The 22,143-nt window shown below is 36.4% G+C and overlaps 1 protein-coding gene across 1 annotated transcript in view; it reads left to right on the top strand.

Moving 5' to 3' along the window:
- Positions 1 to 22,143, top strand: part of LOC136822160 (dynein axonemal heavy chain 10-like) — a 130,405-nt gene that overhangs the window by 100,527 nt on the left and 7,735 nt on the right. Inside the window, exons 45-64 of the mRNA XM_067078404.1 lie at positions 796 to 948; positions 1,800 to 1,934; positions 2,818 to 3,216; positions 3,886 to 4,047; positions 4,715 to 4,819; positions 5,853 to 6,069; positions 7,532 to 7,857; positions 8,409 to 8,606; positions 9,173 to 9,406; positions 9,714 to 9,811; positions 10,519 to 10,684; positions 11,343 to 11,495; positions 12,013 to 12,230; positions 12,810 to 13,179; positions 14,164 to 14,299; positions 14,564 to 14,718; positions 15,728 to 15,816; positions 16,876 to 17,005; positions 17,493 to 17,766; positions 18,908 to 19,167. Coding sequence (XP_066934505.1) covers positions 796 to 948; positions 1,800 to 1,934; positions 2,818 to 3,216; positions 3,886 to 4,047; positions 4,715 to 4,819; positions 5,853 to 6,069; positions 7,532 to 7,857; positions 8,409 to 8,606; positions 9,173 to 9,406; positions 9,714 to 9,811; positions 10,519 to 10,684; positions 11,343 to 11,495; positions 12,013 to 12,230; positions 12,810 to 13,179; positions 14,164 to 14,299; positions 14,564 to 14,718; positions 15,728 to 15,816; positions 16,876 to 17,005; positions 17,493 to 17,766; positions 18,908 to 19,167 — 3,978 coding nt within the window. The remainder of the gene's footprint in view (positions 1 to 795; positions 949 to 1,799; positions 1,935 to 2,817; positions 3,217 to 3,885; positions 4,048 to 4,714; positions 4,820 to 5,852; positions 6,070 to 7,531; positions 7,858 to 8,408; positions 8,607 to 9,172; positions 9,407 to 9,713; positions 9,812 to 10,518; positions 10,685 to 11,342; positions 11,496 to 12,012; positions 12,231 to 12,809; positions 13,180 to 14,163; positions 14,300 to 14,563; positions 14,719 to 15,727; positions 15,817 to 16,875; positions 17,006 to 17,492; positions 17,767 to 18,907; positions 19,168 to 22,143) is intronic.

The following is a 22,143-nucleotide window of genomic DNA, read 5'->3' as shown; positions in this document are numbered from 1 at the left end:
GCTTTCGTTTAGCTTTTTTTGCACTTATACATTATTTGCTAGAGCAGTATTGCCTTAAAAGATCACTACACACTTTTTTTATAGGAATGGTGTTTTTTTCTTTCACGATGGATATTCTTAACTTTTTGGGGAAAATCATCCTAAAATATTCTTACAGCATTTTTAGGTTAGACCCTAAATTCAAACTAGATTTATCATTTTATACATACGTCTAAAACATAAAATGACATTTTTGTGAAATTAGTGAGCCTTACTTGGGGGGGGGGGGTAATTGGAAATGCTCTAAAAATGGCACTTTTATCTTCAGTTGCCAAATTCCATGATCGTGATATTCTTAGCATATTCTTAAATTTTTGGCCAATTTGATCACAAATATTCTTTAAAAAAAGCATGTAATCAAACTGCATCTCGGAAGGAGACTCTTGCGTACTTTGTCAATTAAAAAATTGCGCGCAGAAAAAAATTCCCTTACCCCTTGGTTCACGAACATCTTGTTAGATCAACCGACAAACAGTATAAACATCATAATTAAAAAAATAATTGACAGCTTTGATAGATATCTAGGCTAGATTTTTTTATTTAAAATCTTTCTGCAATTGCCTATGGCGTCACTATTTTGGTCATAAAAAGTTTTCCCGGGCCTTATCTGCGTCCTCCCTCTCAAAAATATCTTGTAAAATACTCTTCTTTGGTATAGATTAAAAATGGCTAGGTTGTAAAAAAGACGTCACGGGACCCCAGGCTTGGCCCCCTACTATAAGACAACATCGACCAAAATATTTATTTTCATTCCAGTTACCATTGAATGTTAATTTTTCATCACGTACCACCTCAATGGACGTCCAACGTAATTTGGAAGGAAACGTAGAGAAACGTACAAAAGATACATTTGGTCCACCCATGGGTAAAAAGATGTTGGTCTTTATTGATGATATGAATATGCCACAGGTGAGTCAGACTTTTTTCTTAGTTTTTTCTTCTGTAGAATCAAAAATGGTCTCTCCAGAAATAGTGTGTACCTCCTATGTTGAGGAGTTGTGACGTCCAGGGTGGTCTGTTAAATAAAAAATCTAGGGGTCCTAAAAAATTGGAGGAAAAAAATCCAGGCGTCACCTTTCCCAAAAAGACCTCCTCAACATAAAGGCCGGTCTCCGCTTTTGCGCGAAATGAGCGAAAACTTTTTAACGTTTTTGTAAGGTCATTGGCCGGTTGAAAAATGAAGCATTTCCATTGGTCGAAATTGACGTAACGGATAAAAAAAGTAGAACTTCCTTCAACTTTTTTTTGTTCGCGCGAAATTTTTTTATGGCGTAATCTTTTCTTCAGGCAAAAAAGGTTAAGAAAAAAACTGTGGCCCATTTCTCGCGAAATTGGAGACCGGCCTTAATGGGTGCACATTTTTGTCTACTAGGTTTTGCTGCTAAACCGGTTTTAATACAGATAGGTCAACTTGAGTCTGAATCACAGACTTTAACTCTCTATAAAAGATATTTTTGTTTACAGAGAAGAAGCCCAGATAAGCGCCCATATCTCCTTTGGTATTACCCTCTACTAGAACAGGGTAACTTTGCTTTCCTACATGGTAGTAAAAAGAAAAAAACGAAGAAAATAAAGGTTTTTTCCATGTTTTGTTAAGATACCTAACTTTCACCGAATCTTTAGAGTCGATCCTTTATGCAGATCGAACAATAATGGCGAAAGTTTTGTAAATTAACAAAACTTGAAAATCCTAGATTAGTATATGGGTGGTTCTGTTCCGATGAAAATGTCATTTTATATCTTTCCATTCATCCACACAGGTCGATACGTACGGTACACAACAACCCATCGCTCTTTTGAAACTACTTCTTGAGAAAGGTGGTATGTATGATCGTGGAAAAGAATTGAATTTCAAGAACTTCCGCGATATCGGATTCCTTGCTGCCATGGGAAAGGTTAGTTTAAATTTTCCTCGCATTCAGTTCAAAATTAACTACGTACGCAACCGATTTTGTAAAGTTTCTTTAGCTCAAGTTCATAAAGTTAACTTTCTGCCTTGTCATCAGATGCTTTTTTTTGCTATCAGATTTATACTGCAGCCTGTTTATACATCGTACTAATGTCTATTTCAAATCAGCTGGCATTGTTTTTTCAAACCTCGATAACTTTTGATAGAATTTGAGTTTGTAAGCGGTTTTGTACTCGTTGAAAAGATAATCCGGAGTGGAATATTATCAAAAAAGAAAAAAATTCAAAAAGTGGAAAAACGAAGATGAAAAATGAAAAAGAAGAAAATCAACTTCTTGTAGAATATTGCTATGATCTTCATTTTTGAATCAGAAGCTCTTCAATCTTAGAACGTCATAAATGTGAAAAAAGATTTAAAAAATATTTATTCAATCAAAAAATACAGCTTAAAACTTTGCCATGGTTGGCTTAAAAAAAGGGCTATTTTTTGTTGTTTTTTGATCATTTTTGAAGTCAATCATTGTTAAACTTTGGACTATACCTTCGATGAAATAAATTTTTTTGAAATTTTTTTCACATTAATGATGTTCTAAAAAATCACTCATGTGAAAATGATACTTATAGCACAATTATTAAAGAAGGTGATTTTCTTCTTCTTCATTTTCAATCTTCATTTTCCGATCTTTTTTGATTTTTTCTTTATGACAATATCCCACTCCTGTTTGTCTTTTCAACGAGCACAAAATCGCTACTTAATTAAAATTCTATCAAAAGTTATTGAGGTTTGAAAAACACTGCCAGCTAATTTGAAATAGACTTTAAAAAACCTTTGAACTAGGTCTCGATTGAAATATTTTCCTTTTTTTTTAGGCTGGTGGTGGTCGTAACGAAGTGGACCCACGTTTCGTTTCACTCTTCTCCGTCTTCAACATCACTTTCCCGTCGGAAGAATCACTACGTAAAATCTATTTCTCAATCCTCGACGGACATCTACAACTATTCGATAAAGAAGTCAGGCAACTAGCTGAAACCGCTACTCAATGCACGCTAAACCTGTACACAAGGATCGTGCGTGATTTACCACCCACGCCGTCCAAATTTCATTACATTTTCAATCTCCGTGATCTATCACGTATAACGCACGGACTGTGCTTAACCACTCCCGATCGTTTCGAGAATGAAGAAAAGTTTGTTCGCGTGTGGCGTAACGAATGTTTACGAGTTTTTTACGATCGGTTGATCAACAAGAAAGATAAAGATTTGGTTCACGTAAGATTTTGTTTATAAATATAGCATAGGGACATAAATGATAAAATCAGGGCGTAAAAATCGATATCGCCCGTAAATGAACCGTTATTGGTATATTTCACAGTCGGAATTTATCATAGGTAATCAGGGATTATATGCCCTAATAACGATTTCCCGATTCGAAATGTTTGACCAAAAATAGGAAGTGGTCGTTGGTCCTGATAACCCATGATTCCTTCCAACCGTGCAATTGCTTATCAAACGATAACATGCCCTTAGACAGGGTTCTAGTAACTATGTTTGTTAGTATTCTATAGTAGGCGTCATAGCTTTTTACCTACGCAGTAACGTCTATGAAAAATCCCGGTTTTTGGTGCTCGCTACATGACTTGAAACTAGTCTAAGTAGCACGGTGATAAGCTCATTTAGAGTTAACTGAAAGTTTGAAAAGCTATTGTGGTCTTTTACGTCTAAAATCTTTCAGTCCTTCTTGTCCTGGATGTTTCACTTTTCAAAAGGGATTCACAATTTTTAAAGGGATGTTTTAACGAACTTTTTATATAAAAAATTTGTTCATAAGAAATCTTATCAGTTCCGGAGTTGAATTTTGAGCGCTTCAGTAAAGGCATGACTCCTGTTAAGTGATTTAAGGACCCTGGGCTTGAACTAACATTTTTTTCTTTCTCATAGGCCCATATGATGGAATTAGTATCTGAACATTTCCCGGACCACCGTGATTACGTGGAACGCGATCCCGTGCTGTTTGGTGATTATCGCAATGCATTAACGGAAGAACCACGCTTGTATGAAGATATGGTGGATTATGATGCTGCCAAAGCCATCTTTGAAGAGGTACTTTTTAGTGGGATAAATTTCCACGGGGATTAAATTTCATAGTTGGGCTCATCCCAAAAATCTTAAGATTTTTCGAGGATTTATTTTCGTGGATGATACTATTGGGAGACAATATTTTCACGATTTTGTGACTTTTATTGCCGAAACACGCATGTTGGTTGTTGAGATACGCAATATTAGCGCTTCTGATGTGTCAAAATACATGATGACTACATTATATCATGAAATTATTAACATTTCTCAAGGTAGATTTATTCTGACACCGATGGAGGTTTTATTCAAAGATCTTCTTTAAACTTCGTACCAGTATAATTTGGTTAGTAAACTGAAAATTTGTTCGTCAAACTGTAGAGTATACTCATCGTAATGTAATACACACTTCTCAAGATAAATCGACATCATTGCGGGCCTCGTTTTCAAATGTAATAGTTACTTCAACCAAGTTTTATCCATGTAATATATTTTCCCAAAAGACCATTTTCGATTTTGATACAAAACTGCAAACGCTTACAAACATTAATTATGTCTGAAGTATCGTAGCAATGTCTTTGAGAACGAGGTTCGCAATTATTTTATGCATTTCGAGAAAGTGTACTCATTCTCTTCAGTGGTTGTCGAACCATGAATGCTTTTAAAATAGATCATTTCTTTTACATTCTTCTAGATCCTGGAAGAATACAATGTGGACCACAACACATTGAATCTTGTTCTTTTCGACGACGCATTGGAACATTTGACCAGGATACACCGTGTCATCCGTATGGATCAGGTATGGATCACTGCAGTTAAGACCATGTTCAAACGTTCCGAAACGGTTTCGAAACAAGTGTCAACGTCAAAATTCGAAACGGTTTCGCTCCACTTTTTTCATCGGAACGGAACTGCTCCGTTTTCTTGCTCCAAAACGTTCCGAAACCAATATGAGCACGCTCGATCCGTAACGAAAATCATACCGGAGCGAAACGGAACAGTGACGTGTGAACATGGTCTAAATCTTTATTTTAACCTCTACTGTCCGTATTTTCCTGTAATTCAAACTAAAACATTTGTACCTTACAATCCTTTTCGTAATCTTTGAGACTATTGAAGTTTCCCATGAAGTTTTATAACCACTAACGAATTGTTAGTGCTCTAACTTTAGGTTGGAAGGGTAGAGTTTTAACTCTTGAGTTTGAATGTTAGACTTAAGACTTAGGGCTTATGATTTCAGGATCCACAAGTTAAAAATAATCCAATAAGACGACAACTCAGAATATCCCCTGAAAGTCTTTAACACCTCCAAATTAAAATATTCGATTAGAATAAAATAGATAATAGATAGCCCAACAATAGACTTTCTCGCCCGAACTTGAAATCTAGAAAAACATTGAAAATAACAAGACTTTGAAAAGAATCCGCGTTCGTGAAATAAAAAGCGAGTTTATGTATCGGGATGATATCGAGGGCGACGGTAAGTGAAGCAGACGCAAAACTAAGTCAATAGTTGATGTACGGCTCTATATCGCCTTTGCTCACCTAACAGACGACGGTATTTTGGTGTTTTTACCGTCATCGAGCAAAGTGGACGGCGAATTTGTTGACATGCCAACTTTGCTTTATACCATCTCCTTCGATTTATCTCGAATACATAAACGCGCTATAATATTTGAATTTGAGTATGTTATTCTGTAATCGTATAAATTGTATAGCCACCAAGACCTCTTATAAGGCAAATATCTTGTTCGAGTTAAGGAGACATTCGAGCTATAGAGGTTTGAGTTATAGAGGTTCGAGTTAACTTAACTTTACCATTTTTCTTATAGGGTCACGCATTACTAGTCGGTGTCGGTGGTAGCGGAAAACAGAGTTTAACCCGTTTAGCTGCTTTCTCTGCCGGCTGTGAAGTGTTTGAAGTGACGTTGACACGTGGTTATTCCGAATCGGATTTCCGTGAAGATTTAAAGGTGTTATATACGAAACTGGGATTGGAAAATAAGAAAATGGTTTTCCTTTTCACTGATTCCCATGTGGCAGAAGAAGGTAGGGTATCTTTATTCGGTTTTCAAATAAATGTTACTATTAACCCCGGGGTGCACACAATTTCGAAACGACGATATGTGCTACGCGAAATCTGCTTTTCAAAATCTTACCATTACAGTGCAGTTCAATATGGCTGAAAAGGTACCCTTTCAGTGCATTTTCTTTTGATTTATCCAACCCTTATAGTGCACTGTATTTCTCAGCGGTAAATCTGTGTGAAAAAAGAAGCTTGGGAAATTTTCTGTATTAAAGAAAAACTGAGAAAAATATTCTTGTTAGCTGTAATTATCAGACAATAGAAACTTTTTCAAACAAACGAGAAGTAAAAACCTTTCTTTTTATCAATTATTTTGAATTTGTTTTAAAATTCGACCCTTGCAGTGCAATCTCACAGAAACACACCCTTAAGCGCGGCACATGACGTAGGCCAGATCATATGAGTGCCCCCGGGCTATTAACAGACGCCTTTGTTATAAAGATTACTTTAAAAATGATTTAAATTTTGCGTTATGCTCAGCTTTCCTATTCTTTAAATCGAAACTTCCAGTTTAAACTGTTCTTTTTAAAATATTCCTATTATGCTTAGATCTCAAGAGCTTAAAAGGCGCTTAAAATCAGTCTGTGCTTAACGTTTCTTAAATTGAAGGTTCCTGATCCAGGCTTTGGTCAAATATCTGCAGTGTAGTAAATGTAGAGTAGTAAGATATGAAAGTGCTGTGAGGTACTATCCCACTTTCAGAAAGAACCTACGCGATTTTTTAATAAGAATATCCAAATTTTTTGAAGCCTTTGGATGTTTTCTCAACTTTTTGAGTTTCAAGCCTAAAAATGTTTCTATTTTCTCCATTTTGTGATGTTTTTGCCATTTTCCTAAGAAATTGGGTGTTTTAAGAGTCCACCAAGTCTTAAAATATTCTTAACTTGTTCTTAATATTTTGGTTATCGAAGCCTTATGTTCTTATATAGTTTGTTCTCATAAAAAAATGTGTATACCGAAAGTTCCATATCGCCGTTGACAAATCAAAAGGTCCAATCTCAAAATTATTGTTTGAGAAAACTAAGAATTTTTCTGTTTGTCTGAGCATAAATTTTTTGAGATTGACTCTTGTTTAATGTAGATGGGGCCCTCCTCACTATGCAAAATGGGCCAATCTCAAATTTAAGTCCTAGCTAGACAGAAAGGCTCTTAGCTTTCTCTCTCTAATTTTATGATTGACCATTTTGATTTGTCAACGGCGATATTTCATTCTTTCCGCGTAACCTTTTCTATTTTTTTCACTACACAGGATTTTTAGGATTTTTGGAGCTAATCAATAACATGCTATACAGCACGCAATTTAAAAAAACGTGTTTAAGTCACGTGATTGCACACGCGCCGCTTCTTTCTCCAGACTTCTCGCTACTTTCCACAACATGCTTCGTTCTTTTCACATCATATTTTCTGTCTTTTCATTTAACACAGGATTTCTGGAGCTGATCAATAACATGTTGACCTCGGGTATGGTTCCTGCCCTATTCCCTGACGACGAGAAAGAGGGAATCCTTACAGCCGTCCGTGACGAAGCCCAAAAAGCAGGGATCTCACCATCCCGGGAAGCCATCTGGCAATACTTTGTCACAAAATGCGCTAACAATCTTCACATTGTACTTGCCATGTCACCAGTGGGTGATATTTTAAAGACCAGATGTCGAAACTTTCCAGGATTGGTTAATAATACGTGTATTGATTGGTTCATGCCATGGCCTAAACAAGCCTTGTTGGCTGTCGCTTCACGCTTCTTAGAAGATGTAAGTTGAGAAATGATATTTTGATTTTTGATAGTATTAGGCCATTCTATTTTATTTCCATATTGGGGTCGAACAAAGATAGCTTGGAAAAAATTCTTTTCATACCTTGAAGTGAGGGTGGATCAACCAAAATCAGTCTTCTACCCCCTGGAAATTTCAGAATAACATTTTACTCCCTCGAAAATAAAAAACACTTAGACCCCCTGGAAATTTTGCTCGATTTACCCCCTTGAAATGTTGTTCCACCCCCTCCCCCCCGCCCATGTATGGATATAAAATGGAATGGGTCCATTACGCCAACTTCCATTTAAACGTATACAAGACCTTCGATTTTTTGTTAGATTTACGTTTACCCAGCTTTTGTTTAAAAGCTGGGTATGCAAAAAAATTTTCAAAAGAGGGTTGCTTTTTTATTAGTGATGACTGCCAGGTTCCAAAAAGACACCCTCAAGTACGGCACATATCCCGTACCATTCACTCGCCTAAATATACCTTAGCATTAGATTCCCTTCTTCTTCAAGAGTCGATATGTTTGTTTTTTTATTCTTTAGAACAAGTTAGTCCCAGAAGAACACAAAGACACTGTCATCGCTCATGTCGTCAAAGTTCATGAAAGCGTCGGCGATTACAGTCGCTTGTTCTTACAAAAACTCCGTCGTCTGAATTACGTCACACCAAAGAATTATTTGGATTTCGTGAACACTTACACCAAACTTCTCGAAGAGAAGGATAAATATGTCTTGGACCAGGTAAATTTTTGTCTTCTGTGTTATAATTTTTCGACTAGTTGAAAGACAAACACATAATTTCCGTCTTGCCGATAGGAGGGATTTTCACCATAAACATTTTTTTATAAGAACAACCAAACTTTTTGTAGTCTCGGGATGTTCTTAACTTTTTTTTAGTTTTAATCCTAAAAATGTTCTTAACATGTTCTTATTTTCGCCATTTTTTGAGTACTTTTGTCCATTTTCCTAAGAAATTCCGTTTTTTAAAGTCCACAAAGTCTTAAAAAGTTCTTAACTTATTCTTAACATTTTCACCATCAAAGCCTTATGTTCTTATATAGTTTGTTCTTATAAAAACATGTAATGACAATCACTAATCCTAAGGTTACCACCCATTTTCACAAAACGTAGTTCCTACAATGTGTCTTAAGTTTACATTTTAAAGATTATTGTCACATGCATTTTCTCCAAGCTAGATTAATTAAAGAGTGTTTGCCAATTGGCTCTCTATTTGTTTTTCAACAACTTTCTGTCCAACAAATGAAAGATTCATTGAATGTCTTTCTTTATACTTTTACTTTTTTTAGTGTCATCGACTTGACGGTGGCTTAAGTAAATTGCTTGCTGCTAGCGAACAGTTAGTTGAACTGAACGAGAAATTGGCCGTCCAAAAAGTTGCCGTGACCGAAAAGACGGAATCGTGTGAAAAATTATTAGCGGAAATTTCCGAACGAACTGGTATTGCTACTGAAAAGAAACAATTGGCTTTGGGAAAGAAAACTGAAATTGCAGAACAGAATGTACAAATTGTCAAAGAGAAGGTAAAGACTATTGACTTTGAAGAATGATCTTCAATCCTCAACCTCAAGCAAGAAAAAGTGAAGTTTGCCCCGCATTTAGTAATTTTGTTTGAAAAATACGCGGTTCACGTGTTTTGGATGGGAAATAAGTGGCTTCATTTTCCATCCAGTAGTTTTGGATCTAGCCCCGTGAATGTCGGTAATCATTTTGATTTGGTGGAAAGTTTGCACCCAACTACTCGTTACTTACACTTACCCCGATTTTTTTTTATTTATTTACAATCTAACTTTAGCTTCAATTTCATCTAAATATTTCTCCTCTTTCCAGGCGGAAGCAGAAGAAGCTCTAGCAGAAGCTTTACCAGCATTGGAAGAAGCAAAAAACGCACTCCAAGATCTCAACAAATCCGATGTCACCGAAATCAGGTTGGTGCATACTTGACGTTTTCGGAAATAATCTGCATTGGGCTTTAACATTTTTGAAAACTTTTCTGAATGTAGGCGGAAATACACGTCTATTTAATTTTTTTTCTAGAGCCTTGAAAGAAGCCATTTTGTAAATCTATAATTTAATATTGGGGAAATTTTGTACACAATATCGACCTTAAGTATCGGTTACATCAGATCAAATCGTATTTGGAGCTATGATTAACATTCAGATATTTCTGATTTAGTGGAGTCTCCATAACTCGAACTTCTCTTACTCGAATGTGGGAGGCATTACTTACAATACAATACTTACTTGAGCAAGTTTGCTGGTCCCTTCAGTTTACAATGCCTTACAAAATAGTCTCCATAGTTCGAAATTTCCTTAACTCAAACAAAATTGCGTTTCCCTTAGGCTTTTGAGTTATAAAGAAGTTACACGTTTTTTCCTATAAGAACATCCACAATTTTTAAAGCCTTCGGATGTTCTTAACTTTTTGGGTTTTAAGCCTAAAAATGTTTTTAACATGTTCTTATTTTCACCATTTTGTGACCATTTTTACCTATTTTCTAAAGAAATCGGGTGCTTTTGAGTCCGCAAAGCTTTATAATATTCTTGACTTGTTCTCAACATTTTAGCCTTATGTTCTTATACAGTTTGTTCTTATAAAAGAATATGTATACTGTATCTTCTAATTCTTGTTCAGATCGTTCGCTAAACCACCGAAAGCTGTACAAACAGTATCAGAATGTATTGTTGTGTTACGTGGTATCAAAGAGATCTCATGGAAAGCTGCCAAAGGAATGATGAGTGAAGCAAACTTCTTGAAAAACCTGATGGAGATGGATGTCGATGGAATCAATGCAGCTCAGGTAAGGACTGGTTTATCTACTCTTTCGAAATATTCCGGTGTATTGACATTGACATTTTAGGAACCCGCAGAAACTTTCTTGTGGTACCTGAAGCGAGTTTGATCCTACTGAAATCCATGGTGTCGTGAACAACCATAGGTAGAATCGATATTTTACGTGGATAGCCCAGTAATCTAGAACTTTTGGACAGTCTTTCGATTGTTTTCACGGGGTCCACGGCCAGCCGGTTTGGCTATCTATGAACTGATCGAATAATCGGAAGGAGCGTGGATTTGAACTGCAAACCCCTGGCTTGTAACGGTGACGCCTTTGACCACTTGGCCATCGTGTTAAACTGGTTCATAAAAAAAATTTTGATTAGTCTATGCGGAATAATTTGCGAATATCAAAATTACATCTTTTTCTCGGTTTATGTATTCGAGATAGATCGAAGGAGACGGTATAAAGCAAAGTTGACATGTAGCCAAAATCGCTATCCACTTTTCTCGATGACGGTAAAAACACCAAAATACCGTCTTCTGTTTTGGTGAGCAAAGGCGATATAGAGCCTTACATCAACTATCGACTTTGTTTTGCGTCGACATTTACCGTCTCCCTCGATATCCACCGATAGATAAACTAGCTATTATCAATAATTTTATCTCTCATCTCATCATAGGTGAAAACAGTTAAAGGTTTTCTGAAAGAGATGAACGTCACAGTTTCCGAAATGAAAGACATCAGTACAGCTGGAGCTGGACTTCTCAAATTCGTCAATGCTGTCATGGGTTATTGTTCTGTGGCAAGAGAAATCAAACCAAAACGTGAAAAGGTAAAATGACGGGGGTCTTGCCTCCGTTCGATCCGAAATAATTCGCCTCATCGGGGTCTCATTTACATATACCATGAAAAAGCGTGACTTGCTTTAACTTTCTTCATTTTATACGTCAGATTTCGCTAGTCTACAATAGACCTTATCGGAGTTTTTGATTTTTCTAAAAAAGCGATGCATTGTGGGATTGTTTCGGGAGTATTACAATAGAATTCCCTCGAGGAATTCCTACAAGTTTTCTATTGTAATACTCCCGAAACAATCCCACAATGCATCGCTTTTTTAGAAAAATCAAAAACTCAGATAAGGTCAAGTTATATGAAATTAGAATGTGAATAAACCATGTTTAAATTTTTTGACATTTCCAATTTGGATACTAGAAAGATCCACTATACATTTCCTCAAGGATACCGTAACTATCCAAACAGCCAACGTTTTCTTCCTTCTAACAAAAGTTTTTTTACCAATTCACTCTCTAACTCTTGTAACATACTTAACTTCTTTCTGCTACCAATAGGTGGCTCGTTTGGAACGAAATTTCCACATGAGTAAACGCGAGTTGGAAAAAATTGAAAAAGAAGTAGCAGAGATTGAAGTGGAACTGAAAGAACTGTCAAATAAATACGAAGCTGCCATGAGAGATAAACAAGCACTTCAGGAAGAAGCTGAGTTGATGGAAAGACGTCTCATTGCTGCTGATAAATTAATCTCTGGTCTCGGCTCTGAGAAAGTTCGGTAAGAACCATACATAATGTACTTATAAAATACTACCAAGCGACCGTAGTGCAGTGGTAGAGCTTCCGGCTACGGTTCGGGTTGTGAGCTCAACCCCCAGCCGGGTCATACCAAAGATTCCCAAAATGGTACTTGATGCCCTCTCTGCTTGATGCTCAGCAATTAAGATAATGATCAAGGGTAAGTGGAGCAATCCAGGGAGAAAGAGTGGCGCCCTCCCCTAGCTTCGGATAGATATCTATCAAAAGAGGAGCCTTCGGGTCGCCTCCGCTTGCAGTCGCAGACTTACTTACTTTTAAAATAGTTATGCTCTCAGAATAACATGAAGATTCTTTATTGTACTATTTCCAAAAAAAGATTGAAAATCCTGTTTGGTATGCTCTCAAAATTTTATTTCTTGCAATATTCAGTCAAGTCTCGATTGTCTGATGTCTTGCATTCCCCCCGCTCTTATTCTCTCAAATGATCCCACTTGTTGTTCGAGAAATTTAGACTCGGTTGAATAGTGCTTATAACCCTCAAGCACGACACAATATGTTTCTCCCTTGAGGTAAACTATATAACTTTTAACATTTTTAGTTGGACGGACGATTTGGAGGACCTCAAACAACAACGTAATCGATTGTTGGGTGATTGCTTACTTGGTGCTGCTTTTTTGAGTTATCTTGGTGCGTTCAGTTGGGATTTCAGAAACGATTTATTACGTCAGGAATGGGAGAAAGACATTGTCAACAAAAATATTCCGAAAAGTGAACCCTTCAAAATAGACGAGTTACTTACAAGTGATGTCGAAATTAGCCGGTGGACGTCTGAAGGTTTACCACCTGACGAACTTTCGATTGAGAATGGTGTACTGACCACACAGGCTAGTCGTTATCCGTTGTGTATTGATCCTCAACAGCAAGCATTGAATTGGATTCGAAAACGAGAAGAACCTAATAACTTGAAGGTTTGTTGTTTTTATACACGGTGCACAATTTTATTTTCCCTTAATAATGTGTGTTCGGAAGAGGTAATGTTAACTTAACTTTGTAATCACTGCAATTTTTCATTGCCCATGAAAAATCAGCAAGATTGAATGTGGAAATTGATCTCGTAGTATCCATATGATCAATTATTTATGTGAATATTACCTTCTTAAGTTGCTTATATCTTCTCCAGCAAGAGAGTGCTTGACTCGGAGGAAGCATTTTACACAATAAATTGAAGTTGAGATTAGAATTGTTTGATAAAGTTTCACGAGTACTTTTCGTTACCATCTTCGCAGTCAAAAATTACTAATCTCAACTTCAATTTATTGTGTAAATATTACCTAAATAACTAAAATTCAACGTATTTTAAAAGTTATCTATTTGTTTGAAAACGTTCGTCAAAACTTCGTATGATCAAAAACAAAAAATGCTATATCAGTCCTTTCTCGACTACTGGTATGATAGAGGGGGTTGTAGGGGTTCGAAATACCGTTTTCCCGTCAAAATTTTTGGTGCATCCCGGAATCCCGAAAATTGAAAGAAAAAAAAACACCGTCACACCGGTTTGTTGAGCTTAAAATGTCGGAATACTGGCAAAAAAATAAGGCTAAATACTGTCACCGTCTGATTTTAAAGTACCGTATTCCCGTCTATTTTTTCGTCAGATCCCGTATTGCCGTACTAAAAAAGGACCAAATTGGCTTTTACAGAAATAGTCCGTGCCCCACCCCCACCCCCCTGTGGATGATATCGGATATCCAGGAAGTTAACGTTTTTTGTTCAAAAGTGGATATCCAGGGGGGGTCGATACTTCAAAAAATCAATATCCTCAACCGTAAGGGTAAATTTTTTTTTCTGGAAAAGCCCAATCACGTCACACCGCAAAAGTACAACCCCCCATGATAATGCCTTCTTAAAAATCATGGGTATTTAGAATTTGATCATTACTCCTTTGTTTACAGGTATTGACATTCAATGACCCGGACTTTTTGAAACAATTGGAACTTTCCATTAAATATGGATTTCCAGTCTTGTTCAAAGACGTGGATGAATATATTGATCCAGTCATTGATAACGTCCTCGAAAAGAACATCAAAGGTTAGTATCTCTGTGATTGTTTTTAACAGGACCTTTGTTGTAATTCGGTTTGATTTATAAGACATCGTCCCATTTTTTAGGAAAGAAAAAAGTCAGGATTTATTGCCAAATATTGCGTAATATCAAATCGCTCAAATCGTCCGGGTGATTTTTTATCTGGGGAAATTTTATTCACTGCACCCTAAAAATAACTAATCACTCATGTACCCCGAACTTATTTCTCATCCGATAAAATATTTATTTTTCTTTATTTTTTCTTTCTAGGGGAGCCTGGACGCCAGACTGTGTTGCTAGGCGACAAAGAAACAGACTATGACCCAGCATTCCGATTGTATTTAAATACTAAGCTGTCAAACCCAAAATTCACCCCTGCTCACTTCGGAAAGTGTATGGTTGTCAACTATACTGTAACCCTTAAGGTATGGTTAAACGTTCTTTCAGTGATCAAAGTTCTTCCATCTCAGACGAATTTCCGTCTCACAGAAATTTTAAGTTTTCCGTCTCAATTAGAAATGGTTATTTAGCAAGAAATAGTGATTTTATTCTCTAGAATAATTCCATCAGAAAGAAATCTCGTATTAAAACTGTGTTTATGGCTGTTTATGGCTGGTTTTACATTTCGAGTTGTTTTAATTAAAAAATTTTAGTACCTTTCTAGCCAATCTAGGGGGTAAAAAATCTGAAAATTATTTGGCCTTCGGCCCCAACCATGGTGGGACCTGCAGGTGTCACTGTATACCAAAATATCTCTATCAATTAATTTCCCGTCTCACAGGGAAAAACTGCTTTTTACCAATGGTACTTAAACAAATCATGTAAGTTGCGTTTAATAGGCCTACATTTGAAAATTAGGACTCTAGTTACTGTCACGTAACCTGTCATACCACTGCAGCTTTCCCCGCTGAGCTGGACGCTTCTTTTAGCTTTTGTAAGTTCAGAGAGACTTAAAAAGTGAAAACCTCAAACCTCTTTGAGGCTATTTTGACCTCGTATGGCTTTTGTAAATCTTGGAGACGCTTTGAAATCTGAGAAGGCGACTCTTACAGACCGGCACCTATTTTTACCTGTATCTCATCCCCTGATAAAATACTTTAATCGGATTAAATTTCGGGAGCGAAAAGAATCGCGAAATTTTCAGGATTTAATTTCGCGAGTCAGAGTTTTGAAAAATTTCACGTGGATTTAATTTCGCGAATAAGCCTTGAAGCAGATGAAAAATAGCCATTTTTGCCACAAATGGAAACGTTAGACTGGTTTCTCCGACAAAAATGTGGTTTTAAAATTTTTTGGATAATTTTGCGAGTCAGTAATCTCACGTGTTTTCGCGAGTTTCAATTTCGTGAAAATGGCAAAAATTTGCGAAATCGCGAAAGTTAATCCGATTAAAGTAAAACTTTCATCAAAAGACCAATCTTTTCGTAAATTCAGGGTTTGGAAGATCAGTTATTGAGCGTGATCGTTGGTTTCGAACGAAAAGAATTAGAAGAACAAAGAGAAAGGCTGATTCAAGAAACAAGGTAATTTTTTGTTTATATGGGGCGATTTTTCTCTTGCTCTTTACCACGTGGAAACCAATATACAGTTGACTCTCGCTTATTCAAACTTCAAAGGGGAATATTATTTGTTTGAATTACAAAGAGATTCGAATTATAGAAAATATATTAAGAGGGTTTCTCCTTGACGGGGACTGGGGGAACAAGTTCGAATTATAGAAAGATTTGAATAATGGAAGCTCGAATAAGCGAGTTTACGCACTGACATTGACGACCGACGGGGAGGTGCCACTGGAGTAAGAAAAGTGGACCTTCAGATAAGAATGCTTGTCAGAAACAAAAAATATTTTCCCTTTTTACCCTGAAAAAGTGACAAAAATGTATAAAAGTAGACGAAAAATCTACAACAATTTCTAATTTCTACCTAGAATATTAACCAAAAGTCTAGCGGCACGTCCCGTACCCAATTTTGCCTAAGTGACCCACTGATAGACTTTTAGTTGCGAATAGGAAAGTTTTAAAATATCAGTTTCGCAACCGGCTGCGAGGCGACCTTTTTTTCCGATGTGTTCTGAGAGTATGTTTCAGCTAGAAATTTTGATCTGTTCTGATAAGATCTTCGAAAATTAATCAGCTAGAAATATTGATGTGTTCCGACGAGACAGGGGGTATAATTAAGGTCATCTAACGTGTTCTAGGTAACCCTAGAAAGCTTTAGAACACATCTTTTAAGGAGACAGGGGAATAATCAAGAGAAAATTGATGTGATCTTGTTTCCTAGAAATTTTCAGAACACATATTTCTAAAGAAATCTCTCCGCCGACTGCTTCTGTAATAGCGAGCTTATGTATGTTAGTTTTTCAGCGACGGAGACGGTACGGTTCTAATTTGACTAGATCATGACCAACTGAGGACGACGGTAAATTAGCACTTTTACCGTCCTCGATTTTGCGGGCAGAATTGCGGGGTTTTCCAAATCGCTTCAGTCACTTTACCGTCCTTAAAAGTGCAAATACATAAACTCGCTAATGTCATGGGCCCGGCAGCCCAATAAATAACACACTAAACATGCTTACTTTCCAGTGAAAACAAACGGTTGTTGAAAGACTTGGAGGATACTTTACTTCGTGAACTGGCAACTTCCACTGGAAATATGTTGGATAATGTGGAATTGGTTCAAACGTTGGAAGATACCAAAACAAAAGCCACTGATGTAAGATGAATCTTTATATCTTTTATTAGAATCAAACGTAAAAAAAATGATACTGTTATGCTCTAAACGGCAATTAAATGAACTTTAATTATCTGCTAAATTATGTCTGGATGAAGGATTTTTCAAGAGTAAAGTGTCTGATTGCAGACATAAACTAATTTTCTGTGTTATTTTAACACCTTTCCATTTAAAAATCTATCACTATGCCATAATGACATTCTACAATTTCTTTATTCACAAACCAGCTATTTTTTATTCCAGTAGAGTCTCCATAACTCGAACACGCACGGGGGACAAAAATTTGTCGAGCCAATAACGGAAATTTCGAGCTCTGTAGTAAGGTTTATAAGGGACTGTTAACTGATGGTACGATAAAACTTGTTCGAGTTAAAAAGATATTCGAGTTATAGAGGTTCGAGCTATAGACACTCTAGTCTATATTTTCAATTGTTTTACTTCTCTTTCTTCTTTCTTCACTGCCTCACAGGTTGCTGAGAAATTGAAGCTTGGAGCCAAAACAGCTATCGATATTGACAAACTCCGAGATGGATATCGTCCTGCTGCTAAACTCGGTGCCGTACTTTTCTTTGTATTGGCTGAAATGTCTAGTATCAACTCAATGTACCAATATTCACTTAATTCGTATCTCGAAGTCTTTGATTTGTCACTACGTAAAAGTCTTCCAGATTCAATCTTGGTCAAACGACTGAAAAATATTATGGACACACTCACTATCAATGTTTACAATTACGCTTGTACAGGTGAGTGAAATCTTCCTTAGTACGGTGGAGTCTCCATAATTCAAACACGCACGTGGAACACAAGTCTGTTCGAGAAATGTCGAGTTATTGAGTAAGGTTTATGAGCATAGACAAGGGGGCGCAAAATTTGTGTAGGAGAGCAGATTTTTATGACACAGCAATGTTCTTTTTATATAAAAATCAGTCATAAAAATCTGCTCTTCTACACAAATTCTGCGCCCCTCCTTTCTACGCTAGTGCGAGGCATTGTTTAACCGAAGGTAATACAATGTCCGAGTTAAGGAGACATTAGCGGTTCGAGTTAAAGAAACTCCACTGTATATTTTGTGTGTACCATTGACGCACTCTAATGCGAAGTTCTGCTATTCGATAAGCTCTATTTATTATTCGATAATACTGAAAGTCTCCGTCAACAAGGAACTCGTAAACGAAGCTCTTTTTTTAGATCAAAATCGGTTGTCAACTGTATGGTATCAACTGTATAATATTAGACTAGCAAGCGTCTGTCTTTCCTTGAACACAGGAACGCGGGAATGCTTATAATAAAGAGTTCTTATAAAAAATAGAAATTGCCGCGAGAGAGTGGATTGGAAAGACATTGTATTCAGTGAACATTTAGAAAAATAGATCCCATTGAAAGTTTAATCTGCAGCGAAATACAACGACGTGGTTTACTAGTCTAGTATAATATCAACTGTATGATATTGCTAAAAATTTGTATGACATTATAGAAATGGTTTTGAACATTTTTTAATTCCTTGGATTTTTTTATTCTCTTCTTCAGTTGAGGTAGAATTTCAGAATGTATGATTGGGCTTTTCCAGAAATAGTCAGTGCCTCCCTGTTGAGGATATCAGATATCCAGGGGATTAACGATTTTTGTACAAAGGTGGATATCCAGGGGGTTAAATATCTACAAGGGAGTGGATATCCAGGGGGGTAAAGTGTCTTTTCAAGTAAAAAATACGATATCCAGGGGTAAGCATCTTTATAAGAGAGGATATCCAGGGGGTTCGATACTTCGAAAAATCAATATCCTCAACAGTGGGGTAAAAATTTTTCTGGAAAAGCCCTGTTTGTTTCTATGTATGTGTGTATGTACGCATTCTAATAACAAATTTCATTTTCTGTTCTTCTTCAGGTTTATTCGAACGTCACAAACTATTATTCTCGTTCCAAATGACCATCAAAATCATGCAATCTGAAAACAAATTGAACCAAGACGAACTAGATTTCTTTATCAAAGGAAACATTGCTTTAGAGAAAAGTTCACGCCGAAAACCGTTCCCATGGTTACTTGACCAGGGATGGGAAGATGCGGTCAAACTAAGCTCTGTTGCACCTGATGTCTTTGCTTCTCTTTGTGATGATATCGAGCGCTATGAAAGTGTCTGGAAGGAGGTGAGTTTTAATTATTTTATTCACGTGAGTGACTTTTAAGTTTCTAGAGTACCGTCTTAGGAGAGGGGGTGTTTTTGCAGGTCTTACATGGAAATAAATGATATCAAGTTGGAGCAGTTTTAAACATACCAAATCAAGCCTAAAAGTGTTAGTGGCCCCGTCACTTCAAAGCCGCTCTCTGGAGACCATGAATTTAACTTTTCTGAAGCTTTTTTAAGGTTGTTGTTGACGATTAGTAAACTTTTATATTTGGGATATATCTGACAAATTTTACTTCATGCCCTTGGTTGATTTTTCGTTCTTGGCTTTTTAATTCACAGGTTACAAAATTATAATTTTGTTAGAAAAGTACACCTACATACTCAGAGGTGACAGTAATGCGCCCTTTTGGTACTATACCGGGTGCGCCACAAAATTTTTAAAATAAAATTTGATAGGTCGATTTTTAACGTGTTTGAGCACTTTCAGAAAGTAACTTTTTTATTCAATTGAACATAACTTTCGATCTAATGAACCGAATTTATTAAAGGACCCATCAAAATTTAAGTTTACTTTTCTTATTGGTCAGCCCCGGTGACCCTTCAAATCGGTTCCGCGATTTTTTTTTTTCCATCCGCAGCGCATTTGGACTTATTTCTTAAATCCGATTTCGGATTATTTTCAGAAAACAAGTTATCGGTAAAACTTTGGCGCGAAAAATATTTTCTATTGGAAGAGAAAAGAAACACGTCATACGATGGCCCCGAGGTTTCTCCACTTCTAGAAAAAGACAATTCAAGAAGAGAAGTAAAAAATGAAGAAGGGAAGTAAAAATTTTAAGAAGAGAAGTAATTTTTTTGTATTACTTCACTGAAAATTTTACTTTTCTTCTTGATTTTTTTACTTCTCTTTCAAGCTTTGAAAAATGAAGAAGAGAAGTAAAAAATGACAAAAATACCACGTGGTTTTGATTACAACCCCTGACGTAGAAAGTTTATTGCTATTACAGAGAGACCCCTTACCAGACTCCAGAGGATGTTTGTAATGGCAATTATGTTGATTAGTGTGATTAAACGTTTAAAGCTATCCCTTAAGCAAAAGTTATAAAGCTTTTCATAAATTATAAAAACACTTTGGGAGAGTACTTATATTTATATAATCTTTGTTGTAGGATCACGTGTTTTAGACGTTGTCTTGTGCTTTAAACAATTTAAAAAGGGTTAAAACCATTTTGGCAGCTCACCGATGTAGAAATTTAATCACAATTTCGATACTTAAAGACATTTTACTTCCCTTTTTAAAATTTTTACTTCCCTTCTCGAAATATTTACTTCCCTTCTTTAAATTTTTACTTCTCTTCTTGAAACTTTCAGAACTTTTTTTAGAAGTGGAGAAACCTCGGGGCCATCGTAACGTCACTTTATTTATTACTATTTGCGCATAATATGAGAATAATAAAAGAACGCTATATAAAAGAAGAAAGTAGTAAAAATGAAATTTTTTTGTTTATTCAATAAATTGAAAGAAGCTAATGCATTGTAAATAAATAGACAGTATAAAAGAAAGTTTTTTATGATTGGTTTTGAGGCTTTCTTGTCTGGAGCGAGTTTTTGTGTGTAAGAAAGCAGAGAAATGAACGTCAAATTGTGGCGTAACATTAACAGAAACTTGGAATCATCATAACTTTTGATTCAGTGAGTTATCGAAACTGGACGGAATTTTCGACGCAGCTTCCTCAATATAAAATGCACTCATTCGCATTATACTAGGGGCCTACTTAGTTCAACACGCCATTTAAATCAATCTGACAAATGTGACGAAAGCTGCAGTGAACAGTGAACATCTAAAGCGACCGCCTCGGATATACTTTCTCAGAGAATAACGAACAGGTTTAAGACATTCTAACGAACAGATTTAGGTGAAATTTCCCGGGGGGTTTACTTAGGCAAAATGGATGCGAACCATAAGGGTACCTTTTTTCAGGCCTCAAAAGTCTCTCAGAGGGGTACAAATTCATAAGTTAGTCTCTAAAAGGGTCCCAAAATCACGAAAATCGAACATTTTTCTCCAAAAAGGACACGATTTCCAGAAGTTTTGACCAAAATTTGGTGAAAATCAAACCGAAATTTGGAAAAAATCTACCAAAATTTTAGGAAAGTCTCTCGAAGGTCCCCAAAATCATCAAAATTTTGTCTCTCAAAGGGTCGACTTTCGGCTCGGACACCCGTCACCTCGTAAACCTAGTACCCCCCCCCCAAAGGTGAAATTCCAACATCTATCCCATGTCCACATTTTTTCGTCTGATGTTTCAGCCAAAATGAGCTTTTCAACCTCTTTGACTTTAACAACGAATTAGGTTTCTTGATTGTACTTCCTTCTAATCGTTTTAAGCTTATTGGGCTGACCTTCCAGCGCAGCTGGTTTATTTTCAATGGAAAAGGAATGGTTCTTTTAAAATTTTTAGATTTCGAGAAAATCAGTTTCAAAGAGAGAAACTTTTTTGTGGCGCATCCGGTCCTGAAATGATTTATTAGTCGAAATTTTAATTTCCTCAAAAACCTTAACGAAAGACACACGGTGGATTGGAATATTTGAAGATGCTGGTATTTCTGATTATATACTTATTTAATATCATTACATAAGCTGAATTCCAAATACTGTAAAAATAGCTACAATAATAAGTCGGTATTTATTAGTTCCTACAATCATCTGTGAAAATAGTGAGACTTTCCAGTTAATTCAGGCTCCCCGCTCCCCCAAATCAATGTTGTCGATACTGGACCAAGTTTGACCATCAACATTTCTCGAATTCAAACAACATTGACTTAGGGGAGTGGGGGAGGTGTCTCACAATATTATGCAGATGATTGTAGACCTTGATTAATCATCGTTGCAATTTTATTGATTACAAACTTCTGGCCATACGTTAACGTTATCTTATTTCAATACGGCCAGGATAATTACTGAGTATGATCCTCCAAAATAATATCCACCTAG

Source organism: Clytia hemisphaerica, unplaced genomic scaffold (assembly GCF_902728285.1).
Source record: "Clytia hemisphaerica strain Z4C2 unplaced genomic scaffold, Clytia hemisphaerica genome assembly, whole genome shotgun sequence".
Classification (NCBI taxonomy): domain Eukaryota; kingdom Metazoa; phylum Cnidaria; class Hydrozoa; order Leptothecata; family Clytiidae; genus Clytia; species Clytia hemisphaerica.
The sequence above is the reverse complement of the archived record's forward strand: the minus strand, read 5'-3'. Positions and strand labels throughout refer to the sequence as shown.